Source organism: Mustela putorius, unplaced genomic scaffold (genome assembly GCF_011764305.1).
Source record: "Mustela putorius furo isolate JIRA1106 unplaced genomic scaffold, ASM1176430v1.1 tig00003899_pilon_pilon_pilon, whole genome shotgun sequence".
In the NCBI taxonomy this organism is placed as follows: Eukaryota; Metazoa; Chordata; class Mammalia; order Carnivora; family Mustelidae; genus Mustela; species Mustela putorius.
In genome coordinates, this window is record NW_025422048.1 from 1,627,539 (window position 1) to 1,644,283 (window position 16,745).

The 16,745-nt window shown below is 59.0% G+C and overlaps 1 protein-coding gene across 4 annotated transcripts in view; it reads right to left on the bottom strand.

Annotated features, from left to right (window-relative positions):
- The window catches only part of ATP2B3 (ATPase plasma membrane Ca2+ transporting 3), a 58,485-nt gene that overhangs the window by 39,698 nt on the left and 2,042 nt on the right, over nucleotides 1–16,745 (bottom strand). For all 4 annotated transcript variants that reach the window (XM_045068003.1, XM_045068000.1, XM_045068001.1 and 1 more), the window contains exon 2: nucleotides 2,296–2,632. In XM_045068003.1, the coding sequence (XP_044923938.1) occupies nucleotides 2,296–2,503 (208 nt within the window). In that variant the 5' untranslated portion in view covers nucleotides 2,504–2,632. The remainder of the gene's footprint in view (nucleotides 1–2,295; nucleotides 2,633–16,745) is intronic.

Sequence of the window (16,745 nt, forward strand, 5' to 3'; positions counted from 1 at the left end):
TGCTCTACACCAGCCCAAGGCTGTGGTCTTCCTGCCGGGCTCAGGGGTCCCGGCAGCTGCTCAGGTGCTCACCAGAAGGCAGGCGCAGCCCCTCTCATTCTAAGCATGTGCCTGACCAGCAGGCCCCCAACGGTGGCCCAGGGCCAGAGCACTGGGGCGGGGGCTGGCTGGTTGGCATGGACACAGATGAGCGCCCTACCCAGAGCTGAGGCCAGATGCCATCGGAATTGGATTAGGCCCACATTGTGTGGTTCCTGCATAATCTGCCCTCTCCTTTCCATGACTGCTGGTAAAGTCCAGACAGGGGAAGGGTTGGGACCCGGGCCCCTCCAGGGGGCTTACCACTGAACTTGGCCCAAGACCCAGGTTCCCTGGCTTCTGGAATCCTCTTGGATAGTAACAAAGGCTGAGTCCATTGATGCGCTTATGGCCAGGAACAGCCGGAATCTCCTCCCCCAGTACACCACGCACCTCCCTAGACTCACCGCCTTCCCCAAAGCACCAATCTGCCAGCACACCTTGACAGGGGATTGGTGTGGGGGCCTGGGGATGTAGTTTTGGGAGGGGCCCAAAGCCGAGGCCACTGTGTCTGGGCAGGAGTAGGGACATCTGGAGGAGCATTCCGGGCCAAGGCAGCAGGTGCGGTGGGGGCTGGGGCTCCCGGGCTTGGGGATGGGAGGGGTAGTCATCACAGTGACCGTGCTTCGTGGTGGAGATCAGGCCTGGCTGGATCCCTCTGCTGCGGCCAGGCCGCCCACCTGGGTGCTTGCCCTTCTCCACGCCTGCCCCTCCACAGGCACCGGGCAAGCTCCGGAGAGCACTGTGGCAGAATCAGGCAGGTTCCCAGGGGCCTTGACATTTTAAATATTTAACAAGGCCTGACAGGCAGAGGAAAGAGCTGCCAGCTGAAGCCCATCTGCTTCCTTTTATCTGGGAGAGGCCATAGCCCTTGTGGCTAAATGGCCCTCCACCCCAGCCTCCCCCCTAGCCCTAAATCCCGGTTGGGAGGGGTAAGGAGGAGGGAAGGAGAGAGATCCCTTTGGCCCTGAGCCAAGCCATCTGCCCCGGTAACACAACACACCAGGCTGGGTCCTTTTAGAGCACAAGCAAGAGAGATCCAGGCGGCCCTGGGAAGGCCAGAGGCTGGGAGTTCCTGGCCTGGCTGGGAGGGAACCCTCTCGCCTGGCCCTTGGGCCCACCATGTCCTGGGTGGGCCATCTCTGCCCCCTGCTCCAGCCCATGTGGCCCCACAGATGGATAGGGCCAGGGGGCAGGGGACGAGGAGGATGGCCAGGGCCTGGGGTAGACAGAGGTATGACAGCCGCGATCGATCAGGGTCGGCGAACAGGCCTGGCACTGGGCTGGGAGTGCCCTAGCAGTCCTGCCAGGGAGGACTAGTGCCCTAGCAGTCCCAGCCAGGGCAGAAAAACACTGGAATTGCTGGAGTCTGGGGCTAAACCTGGCTCCTGGGGGTCCCAGCCTCTCGGCAGACGCAAGAGGCAGGGCTGGGAAAGGCTGTTGCGGGGCAGGCCAGAGCTTGGCCTCCAGAGCAGGGAGGAAAGGGCTCCAGGGCAGCGGCAGGGACCCAAGATGGTCACTGGGCCTCTGCCTCTGGAACCTTCTAGAGGAGGTTCCTCAGCCTCCTTAAACTCCCTGCAGGAACTCCCCTCAGATCCATACTGCCCCAGGCTTGCTTTTCTGTGGCCACTGTGCTCAGCACTCTGCTTCGCTCGCTTTCCAGAGAGATCCCCTACACCCCTGCCTCTTCCTGGGCCACTTAACTGGACATAGGGCTGAGCACACAGGGCACCTGGGACATACAGACGGGGCCCTGTCTTCCTTCTCCTCTGCGCTGGGAGGCTGTCCCACCCCATTTCAGAAGAGCTTCTGGGGTTCCGGCTGGGGCCCAGCCCGCACGCGCACGCCGACACCGTGCTGTCTCTTCCCTCCCCTTCTCTGCTGCTTGAGGCTGTTTAAGCCAAAGAGGCGAGAGCAAGGAGCTGCTGATTACGGAGGGGCTCAGGCCACAGCTCCTCGAGGACCCCCGGTGCGCAGAGGATGACCTCCTTGCCCACACAGAGCATCTCTTGCTGGTGGCGTGGGGTGGGGCACGGTTGCTACGGGAGGGCACAGTCAGGGTCAGAAGCGCCACCTTGGCCAGGCCTGCCCTGGGGAGGGGGTATGGAACATCTTCAGGACGCCCCTTGAAGACAGGGGCGGGGGTGTCAGATGGTCCATGGCCCTATGTCCCTGGCACACACGCGGCCTGCGCTGGGGCTCTGCTGGCAGTCTTACCCTCTGTGGGCGAGGTCTTCAGCCTCCTGCAAAGCCCACTGACATCCCCGTAGGCTTCTTGGACCTTCTGCAGCGCCTCAGCCCCTCGGAGCTCCATGAGGGAACGCAGCTCAGCCAGGGTACACCCAAAGCCACCTGCTTGGGGGGCCTCCCGCTGTTGCTGGGGCTTGGGGTGGAACTCGATGGAACTGTTGGCCAGGTCGCCCATCCTGCCTGTTGTGCCCGACCTCTTCACAGCTGCAGGCTTGGCTAGGGGCAGGTGGCCACCAGGCGTCCTAAGGTCTGGGTGAAGTGTTGTGGAGAGAGCTGTGGTGGGGACGTGGCTGAACGCGGACACCTGGAGAGAGGTGAGAAGCCAGGCGTGAAGTTGAGACAAAACTGAGGTCCACTCTTCCAGAATTCTCTGCAGATCTGCACTCAGCCTGAGCCATGAGTTGCTGATTGCAAAATTCACCTCCGAGGCTGGGCTGGTGGCCCTCATGCCCTGCCAGGCCCACCTGGCAGGCCAACCCCTAGTCCTTCCCGGCATGAGCACCCAAGGCAGGAGGACTTGCCTAGGTGGGGCAGGAGGAGGCCTTAGTGTCTCCCAGAAGCGGTCTGTGGCAACCTCTGAATCCCTCTAGGAATCCCCACTGAAGCAGCAGTGATGTGTTGGGGTTGAACGGTGGCACAGGTGTGTGGGGGGGTGTTATCCGTGCCACAATTCTCCCCATGTCTCTGCCCCATCCTGAGTGAAAGCTTTCACACTCCCTGCTCTCGCCTGATTAGGACTGGCCCACCATGGCAGGTAGAAATCCCCTACAGTGGTGGTGGCAGCGGTCTTCTGGCTCAGCCTCTGTGGCTCATGGTTTCAGGCTCGGGGCTGCGCAGGGTCTGGGAAGCAGGCCAAGCCGCCATGGACAGGGCCAGCTGGGAGCCAGGTCAAGGCTTAGTGTGCAGGGTGTCTCTGCTGCCCTGAGGGTGCCTGGGGGGCTGGGGTAAGAAAGGTGGGGTGGCCTGGAGGGAGCGAGTAGGGAGGGAGAAGGAGGGCAGGAGTGGGAAGGGAGGGGGGGATAGGGAGAAGGAGGAGAGAAACGGAGTAGAAAGGCAGAGGTGGTGGAGAAAGCGGGAAGCAGCCACGGGTCACCGGTGACTCCCCATCACCCTGTGCCACAGCACGCAGCCATCTGCTCCCCTCCATGGCCTTCTGCCCCCCCCCCCATGACGGATTCATAGGACCATTTCCATATGCCTATAGCCCCGAGGAGCCTCGGGACACATGGAGGCCTCAGTTCCTTTCGACACTGGCTCTGTGTTGTCAAGAAAAAGCACCTACCTGTGAGGTCTGGGACGCAGAGAGGCAGCCCAGAAAATGACCACCCACAGTGGTCAACATTCTTTAAGTTTGGGCACCTAAGTGTTAATCCTCCAGACTCTCCCCATGGAGCAGCCTTCATGGCCGGAAGATGTGGGAACAAAGAGATGGCAGACAAGAGAACACGCCGTCCTCTCCAGTCCCGCGCATCTTCCCACAGCCCGTCTTTCCGGTTTGCCATCTGACAAATCCTTACTGAGCATCTACTATGCGCCTGCACTGGCCGTCTGTCCTGGGGACAGGGAGGTGACAGGACTGAATGGATTCTTGTGCTCTCTGCCTGGGACACGGGTCCCCAGCGGTGGCCAGGGAAGGCCTCTTGGAAGGCGCACATTGAGAGAAGAGAGCCTGATGCTAGCGAGAAGGCAGGTAAAGGGACAGGTCGGAGGGAGCCAGGAGTTGCAGATCCCGTGGGGCCACCAGTGACACGGGCATCACGGAGCACAGGGCTGCCAGGTAGGGACAGACTGGAGGGGCAGAAGCCAGGACAGTGCTCCTGCCGGGCACACCTTTCTCTGACCGTGGGCGCCGCTGCCATGTCTCTCCCTTCCCAACTCGACGACCTGGGAGAACTAGCAGTGCTGGGTCTGCATCCCCAGCGGAGGGGACAGGGTCTGGTTCATCTGTGCAGGCACTGGTTTCAGCCCACCAAGAGGCACAGGTCGCTCTGGAAGAAGGCCCCAGGCCAACAGGGCCGCTGAGAGACCAACCAATGGGCTGTGTGAGGTGTGAGTCCTGGCAGGGCTGGGGGTAGGGGGGCATTTAGCAAGAATGTGCGGCAATTGTCCCTGAGCCGAGTCCAAATGCCGTCAGCCCAGGTGGTGGGCGCCCCCTCCCAGGCTGAGGCAATGGCCACGCTCACCCCAGGCTCCCATGCATCTGACGGGGAGGCCACTGGCCTACATTCCACACCTTCCACTCGGGCCCCAAGGCCCCAGGGGCCAGCTAGGTGCCTGCGTGGCCCCACAGAGCTGCCTAGGGACTCCCTGGAGTTCTTTCCAGAAGTGAAGCCAGATGAATGATTTTGTTCCTTTTTGGAACCCTTTTAGCTTTCTGACCTCTATACCCACTTGGAGAAGACTCGGTTGGAAGGTGCCCAGCCCCACCCAGATGGCATTCGAGGGCTCCGGGTGGTGACAGAGGAAAAGATCCGGAGGTGGGTGGGCTCAGGGGCAGATGCTGGTGGAGCTCACACCATCATCACCTGCTCATGCCCGAGGCACAGCCCTCTCCTCCCCTACCCCCCCCCCAACAGGGCTCCCCGAAGGTGGGTTCTGTCCTCCCCGCCTGGGCCCTACTGTGGTCCCAGCGCGGCCCTGCCCTGGATTAAGCAACAGCAGTGGCCCAGACAGTCCCGCAGGGTCCTTGAACTGCTCCGAATTGCTGTGCTGTCATCACTGGGCCTACGGGGCCTGTGGTGACTCATGGGAAGGGAACCAGGCAGGGAGGCAAAGGCTGACCTTCTGTGGGACGCAGGGCGCTCCTGCCCTTACCACTTCCTCTCAGCTGGCGCTGCTGCCCCTCTGAGTTTCGGTATCCCCTGGCACCCCACCCACTGCCGGGCGCACCCCCTCGCCCCCAGCCCCCACCTCATCGGTTTCCCTCCTGTCGGACGGCTTGTCACCACCCTGCTCTGAGTCACTGCTTCTCCCGCACGGCCACTCTCGCTGCCTCCAAGCTGCACTGGCTTCTGGAAAGCCCCACACCCTGTTTCCGCTGGGACCTCACACTGGCATACCCGTGGCACCACCCGCCCTGCCCCAGTGCACGGCCCGGCCAGCCCCCTGCGCTCTGGACGCACCCTGCCCTGCATGGCCTTCTGTCCCCGCTCTACCTGACGACCTCTGACAGCAAATCTGAGCGGCAGTTCAAGCAGAACATTCTCCACAGAGCCTCTGCCAAAACTGATCGCTGATGAGTCTGTAATCTGGCCCTGTCCCTATCCCACTCTGCTCAGCATCGCAGTAACCTGTGAGCGTGTCTTCCCTGCTCTTGGGGTCGCAAGCTTTTTGAGACAGGTGGTTATTGAACTGGCAGGAAGTCTATTACACGGTCAGCCCTGGGCAGGGACGGGCCCTGGAGGAGTCAGTGAACAGGGGCCTTTTATGGGGGATCGCCATCCTGAAGAGCACGACAGAGGGCAAGGGGACGAGGCGCAGGAATGCCTTGGCCTCCAGCAGGTCACTCTCAGTGTGCCCAGGGGCTCCACCCAGGTCTGGGCGTGGGGGTCCCCTCTTGGGGAACACCGTGCTTATGCTAATATTCCTCGTCTTCGTTCACTCTATAGGCAACAGGGCAGACAGGAGCCATCAGTTAAATCAAAGTCTATCTTGCGTGACTGTTGGCTGGTGTAGAGACCAAATGGCATATACTATTCTGGGTTCTCTTTAAGCCTGGGCAATTGCCTCCCTCATTCTGAATAAGGACAGTAGCCATCACTGGAATGGCCAAGGACAGAAGTGACTGGTCCTATCAGTTCTGAAGGCCTGACAGAGACTTTCTGGCCTGGGCTGGCTGCCTAGAACGGTTTGTAGGCACTAAAAGAGAAGGGAACATACCATTTTGGTACTCTTTCATCTTTCAGACCTTAATTGGCTTAATTGAATTGCAAACCTCCACAGAGACGGCCTCGTGCCTCCTGATATTTGCTCTCTCCTGGCACAAGGCTAGTGTACGGATCTGTGGCCGGTTCCCTGGCCTGCCTCCCCCCTGCCCTGTGACTTTCAGGCCTGTCACACAACTGCCACCCTGATGCCTCCTGTCCCCAGGCCCCAAGCAAGGGGGCAAGAACACAGCTTTCCATTTCACAGATGTGGATACTGAGGCTCAGGGAGGCTCAATGATCCCAGACCTGCTGGCCCTTCCTCGCCGTGTTCCTGAGGAGAGTCATGTCACTGGTAGCAACTAAGCCCCTTGGCTGCCAGGAGAGAGAAGACTTGTGCTCCCCCAGGGAGCCTGGTCCCATGTTCTACCCAGCTGCCTCCTCCATGTGGGCAGCGCACCCTCACCTTTATGGAAGGGACAAGGAATGAAATCCCATGAGTCACAGGGGCAACGTGATAGAATTCAGCCTGTTGCCAAAGGTGGCAGCCCGGTCCCCTTGTAGCCAGTGCTCACTGCCACCCGTGTGCAGTCACTGGGGTCCGAGTGGGCATGTGTCCCCAGGATGGGCGCAGCATGGCTGGCAGCACCGACTAGAAGCCGGGAAGTCCCAGCATCTGTGTCACTCCCAAGTCACAGTGCCCTCACCCCTGGGGGTCAGCAAATTGGTGACAAGAACATGCTCCTTGTGCTTGCCCAACACAAGCCAGCAGAGCCAAGTCACATCTGAGGTGCGGTCAGAGGGTGAGAGATGTGGGCCTGAGGGCCCACGTGGCCACGTGCCCTCCACCCTGGTCCTCCTTGAGGCACACTGCCCGTTGCTAGCTCCTGACAGATCCACCCCAAGAAGGGATGCCTTCCAGAAGGATCCATGGCTCAGCAATGTGACTTGCTGTGGGGATTTCTTGAAAAAAAGAGCAACCCCCACCCCCAACCAACCGGAGGCTGGCCCAGATGTGGGTTGCGGGCCCCCGGTGGGGAAGTGGGAAGTGGGTGCAGGGCCCCCCTGGAAATGCCAGTGGCAGAGCCCTGCCCTCTCCTGGGCCTGGTTTTAATCTCAGGCAGGTGAAGATGCGGCTGGGCACCCCCCTCCCTGGCCAGGCCCTCTCCCTACTGCCTGGCTCCGCCCCTTCCCTGTGCATGACACACCTTGGCTGGGCACCTGGTAGGGGACAGGAGGGCTCCCAGGATGAGGCCTGCACTCAGCAGAGCAGTGAGGGAGCCCGTGCGGGGAGGGGGGGAGCTGAGGCAGAGAAGAGCCTCATTAATATTTCAGAGGCACCATCACTGCAGCTCCTGAGCCCTCACAGCCCAGGGAGGAGGATGGGTAGAAAGAAAGAAATAAAACAGAGAAAACAGATTTAAAGGGACAGGTCCGCCCCCCCCCCCACTCCCCGTTCCTTCCTCCTCCTTGTTCCTGGTACAATCTGTACGCACGCCAAGGAGCTCTCACGGGGAACAGCTTTGGGAAAAAACAGTAAGAGCAGAAAAGGGCCAGCCCCCCCCCCCCACTCCCCGCCAGCCCCGCCGGGGCACCCTCTCCCCGAACTCCTGAACTCATGAACTCACGCACACACGCCCGCCCAGTTCACTGCCGCTCCACCTTCATGGACCCTGCCCTTGCAGGGCTGCCCCTAGGGAGGGGCTGTCAGGCCGTAGCCAGGCCAGAGGGCCACCTCGGGAACTCCCAGTGCCTAGTCCAGACTCAAAGGACCGTCTGAGGCCAGGAGAAAGACAGATGTACAGATTACAGCCATTGGAAGTCCTTGTTAATTCGGGTTGAGCCAAAGAGGATTCTGGAAGCCAGAGAAACCTCCATTCACCTGATTTAGCCCCTGCCTACAGGTGGGCGAACTTCTACAGTACCCTGGCTAGCTCATGGCCCAGGACTTGAATCTACAGCAGTGGGTGCCAGATGTGGAGGGGCCCCCTTTGCACCAGGGGACTTTAAAAAACGCTCAGTCCCAGTCGGAGCATCATAGTCAGGAGCGGGTGGCACTGGGAGTCTGCGAAGCCCTCAGCCTGGGGATCCCAGGGCCCAGCCGGCTTTGATGCCACACATCTGCCTGCCTTCAGTGGCTCCCGGGGGTTAGCAGTTCCTCAAAGAACGAGACACTTGGCCTCGGAGCCAGCAATTCCATGTCTGGGTCTGTACCTAAAAGAAGTGAAAGCAGGGGGCTGGGGAGAGATGCGCACCCACGTTCGTAGCAGCATGAGTCCCAGTAGCAGCCCCAAGGGCCCGAGGGCTCATCGAGGGATGAACGGAGAAGCCAAACGGGGTCTCTCCAGGCAGCGGAACATTCTTCCGTCTTCAGAAGGCAGGAGCTCGGACACCGGCCGTGACCGGGGTGAGCCCGGGAGCTATTCCTCGGAGCGAGGGACGCCGGCCGCAAAAGGGCAGGTGCCGCGGGAGTCGATCCGACCCGGGGCGGGCGCCCGGAGCAGTCGGGCGCAGAGAGATGGGGCGCGGGATGGCGGGCGCCAGGGGGCTGGGGGACACCGAGGGGGCTCCAGTATCCAGCGGGGGCCGAGCGTCAGTCCGGGAAGATGGGAAGGTTCTGGGGAAGGATGGCGGGGACGATCGCACCGCACGACGTAGGAATGTGCTTCGTGCCGTGGACCTGTGTGCTTGCGCATGGCTAAGGTGGCACATTGGATGGGCTCTGTATTTAACCACAATCAAGAAACTGAACGGGTCTCACGGCCCTTCTTGCTCTGGGTCCAGTGATGGCAGGCATCCCACTCTCTGAAATGGAAACCCTAGCGGACCCTTCCACGCTTGCCCTACTCCTCCCTTTGCGCTCGGTGACCTCTGACACCATCCACATCCTGCCGCAGCTCCGTGGTCCTCCCATTAGGTGGCAGAGACGCAGAGAAGCTGTGCAGCTGGGCTCACTGGTGGCCACCGCCACCGGCTCTTCTACCCAGAAGAAGTGCGGCCCCAGTCTCCACGTGAATTTTCTAGAGGTACTGAGCCCACCCTGTCCTCAGGAGAGACCAGAAGAGAGCCAGAACACCTGGGGAAGGCCTGGCCTCCACGTCTGCGTTCTGTCTGTGCGAGATGGCTTTAGGAAGCGCCGACGAATCCCCAGGACCTTGTGGCAGAGACTTGCTAGACATTCCCCGATTTCTGCACCTCTTTGCCAACGTTGTATTTTAATTTTTAATCAGGCATCTTGTCATCCAGCAAAATGACTACATTCTCCCAACTCGGGTGCTACTACATGTGACACTAGGTCCTGGCCAATGGGATTCAAGCAAAGGGACAGGGACGCAGCTTCCTTTTGGACTACACTTGGGACCACACATGGGACAGAAGGGCGATAGGGCCAATGGCAGTGTTGTGTCCTTAAAGGGAAGGAATGTCACCAGCGCTTGCCTCACCCCCCCGTGCCTTCCTGAAGTCTCCAAGACCTAACAAAGGCCCACACTTCTGTGGGTTCCCTGGGACCCAGAGTGGGGCTCCCTCTCACCTGTGTATTGGACACTATCCTGGAAGTTCTAGCCAAGGCAGCAAACAGAACCGTGAGAGGATTGAAACAGTCTGGTCACAGGCAATGCCAAGCACCTGGGCGGCACGAAACCTTGTTCTCCATGCTGGACAGAGTTACGCTGTAACCAATTTGTTCGGTGCTACTGGTCCCGCTTTAGGGCTGAGGCTGCTGAGGCACAGAGAGGTTGAGCTCACTCAAGGTCACACAGCCAACAAGGAGCAGAAGCCAACATGAACTCAAGTGGTCTGGCTCCAGAGAATTCTACACTGCTCCTCTGCCAAGTGACTGCCCAGGAAACCCCAGAAAAGCAATGAACACATGATTAGAACCAATTAAAAGAGTTCAACACAGTGGCTAGACAGGAAATCTGTCCCCATAAACCTCAGGGCTCGGGAGTGAGGCCACCGGAGTCAGGGCTGGCTGTCCCTGCCGGCTCAAGGCACTCAGCCTCCCTGGGTCTCCACTCTCGCATCTGGATTCTCCTTCCTGCTGGCTGGGTTGCTGTGAGCTCTGGGGACAGGGTGCCCCCACACCCGCACACCCGGCAAGGTCCCCTGGGTGCCTGCTTCCCCAGAAAGAAGATGAGATAGGGGATGCCTCTTATCGAGTCCTCCCTCTGCCACGCCCCCCTGCCCTCCACCTGTCCAAAGCCCTGAGCTCTCTCTGAGCCCACCTGGATCCCAGAATTCATAGGTCCAAACCGGACTCCACTAGCCAGGCCAGAACATTCTGTTTGGTCAGGGGCTGGCACTGGGAGATGCTTAGAGGCTTCCCCATTTCTGGGGTCAACTTCAAGCTGGCCAGGGCCATGAATCCTTCCTGGAGAGTGCTGGACGCTGTGGGGACCACCAGCTCCCCAGGCTGCTTCTCAAGGGAAGTCTACACTCCCACACGGGTGGCTCTCAGAGGGCCCTTTCCAGCTGGGGCCTTGAAGAGTCATTACAGGGGTCGCAACTCTGCCTGGGGAAGGCAGTCATTTGTTTCCTGCCAGAGAAGGCGAGTGCGAGAGAGCAGGAGACGAGCCGATGGGCAGGAAGCATAATGACACTAATTATCCAATTACAGCCGCTCAGGAGGGGACTGCATTGCAGCAGGGAGCCCGAGCCAGCACCCCTTCCCCCCATACCCGTGGTCTGGCTCATGGTGGCCTACACCCCTCCGGCTCTATCCCGTGAGCAGCTGGTGGGTCCCAGGCCTGCCCCGCAGAGCGCAGAGCACAGAGGGGGGGGGGCCTGGCCTGTGGCCTCAGGAGGGGCAGGTGGGCGGAGACCCAGGAACACTGTGGCTGGCCTCTGGGGCGTGCCTCCAACTCCAAGTGGAGTCTCGGAGGTAGCAGAGCCCCATCCTCCTGGCTTTCGTAGAGGACACAGGGATAGAATGGAGTTATCCTCCCCCAAGTCTCCCCGACTCCATCTGTGCTACCACTCTGTTTGCCCCCCACCAGCTTCCAATCCCCTAAGCCAGCTGCCAACCACTGGAATTACGGGCAGCTGACGGCCAGGGGTGCCTAAACAAGGAGACGACCGGGAAACACACACGTCCCTCCTGGGGAGAGGCTCCACAGGGACCCCACTGTGGGTCCTGGCAGGGAGAGGATCTGGTTTCTGGAAATAGGCTGAAGCCCTTGGGAAGACAGTCTTGGGGAGACTCACTGGGTCAAGGTCAGGGGCCAGGAGGACCGTCAGGGAAGGAGACCCACTTTCCTGTGGCCAGCGGGAGTCTGGAAGACCAGGCGCCAGTGGGGGATGGGGGATGTGGGGGTCAAACTTGGGCTCCGCCCTTGTGGTACTGACTGGGCTGGAGGCTCCAGTCAGGTCCAGAGAGCCAACAGGACATGCAGGAAGGGCTGGCCAGGACTGTCACCATATGGGGAGCTTAGGTGCAGGTCACTCCAAGCACTTAGGAAAGACTTTGGCCTTGGCATTCCTTCGGGAGGGGAGTGGCAAGGGTGCTGGGTGAAGCAGAGAAGCCGTGTTCAGACTAAAGATGGGAGCTGAGTCGAGCTGGCCGTCTACGACCCGGACACCAATACGCTCGCACCACCTTTCCAGGCTCACTTTGGAGGAGCACCTGCGGCCAAAGGCGCTGGTAGAGGAGAGTGGCGGACAGGCCACCTTACCAGCCCTGACCGGCGACTCTGGCAGGACCTTCATCTCCCGAAAGATCAAGCCCGGCCAGAGACTGAAAGCCTGTTTCTGGCGGAGGACCCCAGCACACAAAGCCAGAAGGCATTTCCTGCAAAGGCCTGTGAGGACTCCACGAAGATCCTGCAGGGCCCCTCTCATGCTGGGACACCTCTACTGTGACAAGAACGTGGTGGGGCCTGACTTTCCCCCCAGCATACCCCACACCCCCACCCATTGGCAAAAGCCGAGGGGTCACGGGAAGGAGGAACCAGGTGGGGTGGGGGGGCACCCTGCCCTGGCTTGTGCCTGTGTCTGTGCCCTATGCTCCTGTCCCACTGCAGGTGTTGGGATAATCAGGTACGAGCCTTCCTCTGACTGCGAAGGTGACCCCACTCACGGGGCAGGGCTCAGGGACCCCAACAGCCCGAGGAGCCCAGACCGCCTGTGTCTAGACTGAGAGCCTCCCTCCTAGGCCTGTGGCTCCAAACCAAAATGGGAAATTCGGCCCCTGAGTTCTCCCAGGAGGACCAGACCTGAAGCCCGTTAAGGGGAGGGTGTCAGGGAAGGTCCCCTGGACCTGGCGTGGCAGGTGGAGGCTTGAACGTGGCCCGGAACTCACTCGCCCCAACACTTCCCCACGCTGCGCACCCAGGGCACTGAGCGCTTTCTGCCGGGCTGGTTGACTGTGGAGAAGGGTCCTCTGTGTCCGGTCACAACCCACGCCACCATCAGGCCCGTGTCAGCGATCGATCGTGCAGACAGTGGGTCGGCAGAGAGCCGACGCTCCACGCGTCTCAACCCCGGTTCAGGGTTTGCGCCCAAACGGCAGTGTCCGTGGATGCCCAGGGTCGGGATGGTTCAGGGATTGCTGGTGTTCCCAGGCCACTGAGGGGGAAAACGGACTGCCGTGGCTCTTTGGAATACTCCTGCCTTGGGGGCAAGCCAGAGACATGACTCCCGAAGAATAGCCCAAAGACCCTCTGGGTCCCGAGTCCCGGCAGCCTGGGCGAGGGTGTCAATTCCCACAGCTCCCCGGTTCCCGGCTTGCCAGCTTTGTTTCTGTTTCTTAATCAGGAGGCTCTGGTGCTCCTGGGCTGTCTGGCCATCCTCATCTGTGAGCCTTTGCTTCTGAGCACGCTCTCCTGCCTGCACTGTGTGTGTCTGTTAGGGAGACCCACAGTGTCTGTGGCGAGAAAAGGAGGTTTGCTCTGCTTTAAGATTGCTAAGGTGTGACCTGTAGGTCAGGTATTAAAAGATGCAAGGTGTGAGCCCACAGCCCTACTCCACATCAGAACCCATCTCGACTAAGGAGGCATCACACAGCGGCACACACGCGCACACATGCTGGGCAAACCAAGAAATGGATAGCTCTCAGATTTTTGTAAGGGATTTTGTGGGCCCGGAAGTAATGGAAGAAATAAAAAAAAAAAAAAACGGGTGACACGGAAAGTGTTTATCTCGTACACGAAAAAAATTCAAAGGCAAAGAACAAAGAATTTTCAAAATCACTTGCAACAAGTATGCTACGTTGTCAATATCGTTCACGAGTAAAGTTTGTCTAAACCTGCAAGAAAAACCCTAGTGTCTCAACAAATAAAGGTGAGAAAAGACAGGTCACTAGGAGAGAGAGAGAGAGAGAGAGAGGTACAACGAAATAAACGTGTGGAGGGATTGCTCACTCTGATGAGCAATTAAAGAAATAGATACTGAAGCAGAAATTTTGGCCCCAGATACTCCTGCCCGGCTGTTTGCTTATAACATGTAGCATTGGCAAGGCTTCCGTGAGTCAGTCTTTCGGATGTACTAAAGAGCCCTTCTGGAGAACAGCTTGGCAGAACGAGCTTCTGTCTGGGCGCTCGCTCCTCGGGACAGGACGAATATCACCCACCAAGATGCTCGGCAGAGCCTCACGTATGACCCCAAAGCGGGTCTGACTGCCTGGGTCTTCGCAGATAGCCAAAAGAGTTAAGCAAATGGTCATCTCTTGAGAGAATATTATTCGGCCATTAAAAATGGTAATGACAGCCCCGAGGACTGGCTCGGTACGTCCCGGCTGCTGGATAAATTTGGAGTCCCTTCTTTGCCCAGGCCAAGTTCTTTCTTGAGTTTTGCAATAAGCACTTCACTGCTTTCAAAGTCTTAAAAAAAAAAAAAATTAAACTATATCCATTTTGAACAAGATCATTTAGGAAGGGATTATATTGGTAAAGAAAGTGCTTCTGTGAAGGAAAAAATAGATCACACAATCTTGCCCATGGTGTAATTACAGTAATGTGAAAAGAAATGGACTCCATCTTCTACTTCTCCGTGTTTTATGAATCTTCATGTTAAGAGCATTATTTTTAAATGGAAGGAAGTCAATGTTATTTTTGCTGTTGTTGTTTTAGACCCAAGAACCTCACCCATCTGTGCAGAGCTGCACGGCCCCTCCGGCGTGTTCCAGGTGAGCGAGCCTGAGGCACATGGCAGGAGCCTAATCAGAATGGAGCAGGACCAGATCCACATTGGCCCCAAGCTAGTGTGTGCCAGGGCCTCGTGGAGGTCTGCTCCCAGAGTGAGGCGCTCTCTCACCATGTTTGTGGGGGCACCTGGACCAGCCCTTGGCAATGGTGGCAGAGGCCCCCAACCTGTCCAGGGGACAGACAGGCTGCCCAGAGCCATCCATACCCACTGACACACTCCCTTTCAAGGAGCCGTGGGGGGACAGGCAGGGCAGAGAGCTCAGGGTCTGGGTGAGGCCTGGAGTCTGTCCTAGCTCTGAAGGAGCGCTATGTGACGGAACCTTCTGGAATGATGGAAATGTTCTCAATCTACCCTGTCTGACACAATAGCCGCGTGTGTCTACTGAGCACTTGAAGTGTGGCTAGTGAGGCTGAGAAACTGAATTTTAAATTTTACTGAATTTTAATTAAATTTCCCCTTGTGGTGAGTGGTACCGTGTTGGACTGCAAAGCCCCACACGGTGCCTCAAGATTGGCGCTGCAGGAAAGAAGTACTCGTTTGGATAAAAGGGGCTTCCTTTTACCGAGGGACCCACCTACAGACCCCAAGGCTCAGGACCACTTCACATCAGGTGCTCTCCAATAACACTGACCTAGCACCCCACCCACCCAACTCCGGTTTCAACCCAAGTCTCTGGAAACCTCTTGTGCTCCAAGCTCCCTGCCAGTCCTAGGGAGGTGGGAATCAGGAGAACTCTCCAGCGCTTTCCTCCCACCTGGACCACTTCATCCTGGAGCTCTGGTGGGTTCTGCCACGTCCTCAGCCATGGGCCCTCGACCTCATCCCCTTCCCAACCTTGGCAATGCAGGATGCCCAGCCTTCACTCCTGCATCTGAGTTCCCCTTTCCCTCCATCCTGGTGACGTGTGGGCTCAGATCCCGCTCTCCAGGCGGTACCCCAGGCCACCTTCCAGCACCTCCCACCCAACAGAAGGCACACAGGCAGGGGAGGGCTTTCCAGCCAGGCAGGGCAGGGAAGAGAGGAGCAGTGACGAGCTTTCTGGGAAATGACGGGTTTGGGGAGGAGACATGTGCATGTTCCAGGTCTCTGCCCGCCCTGCCCAGCAAAGGTACAACCAGAGCCTGGCTCCTGGGCCCAACTCGGAGACGGCAGTGATGAGGCTCTCGGGCGACCTGCCGTCAGATTTGAGCATCTACATTTGCTGCCACAGCCCAGGTCCCCGTCTGTCAGCTGCCATTCATGCACACCGAGACTGTGCCTTCGTAGAGGTGACCTGGAGGGGCCACGCAGACTTTACTGAAGAGTAGATCATCCCCCAACTTGCTTTGGATCGCTATAAATCCATGGTTTGTCCATTTCTCTCAGTGGGCAGACGGGGGCCCAGCTGGCTCAGCTCCGGAGCTGCAGGGTCTTCCCTGGGCTAGAGGTGCCCTCGATAATCAGCTCACGTGTACAACTACTGGCCTGCCTTCCCATCTTGGTTTTGCCACCAGCTGGCTGCATGACCTTGGGCAAGTTGCCTAACCTCTCTGGGCCTCAGTCCACTCATCTGCAAAATGGGGATAGTACCGGCCCTTGCTTCACTGGGTTGCCGTTTCAGTGAAGCGAGGGAGTGTCACAAAGCCCTGGGAAGAAGAGTGGCCGGTCCACGGCGAGTGCCGTTTTTATTACTGCCCTTACTGCTGTTATCTGATGTGCTCGTAACCTCTGCTGGAGACAGCAGCCCTCAGTTTAAAAGTGGAAGGAGGGTGTGCCATGGGCATAGCCCACATGCGTGCCGACAACTTGGTCTGTAAGCAGGAGGAGGAAGCCAGGCCTGGCTTTGCCGGCTTCAAGGGCACCAGCTCTCAGAGCCCCCAGCGACCCACCAGGGCACTCTTGTCCTGTCCACCGGGATCAGGAGGGGCCCCCTCTATAAGCCACGCTGGGGGAGGGGGAGGGACCAAAGCTGACCCCAGCACCCTTGGCTGCCTTCCTGGGCTGGGAGAAGATGTTCGGGGACGGAGAGTGCTCACTGACTCAGGGCCTGGCCTCTCCCCACTCGCTCGCAAATGATTCAACCACCGAAGTTCCAGCTTAGAATCCTGAAATGTCAGCGGACTCTCCGAGACCCACCCCTACCTTCCTTAGGCCTGGAAGGGACTTGGCCAAGGTCACAAAGACCATCAAGCCCAGAGCTGGCACCAAATTGAGCTCCTGGTTAGGCCAAGACACCCCCTTCCAGCCACCTTTGCCAGCCAGGGTCCTGCTGCCACACCCCTGCTGTGTGTAGCTCTCTCCCCAGGGCGCTCTTAACCTTGGGGGCTTCCTTCCCCAAGGAATGGCTTTCCTTCTGGCTCTGCGCAAAGCCCCCTCCCACGCCACCCCAGTTCCATCTGCCTGCGCTCCCCCCCCAACACACACACACTTCTG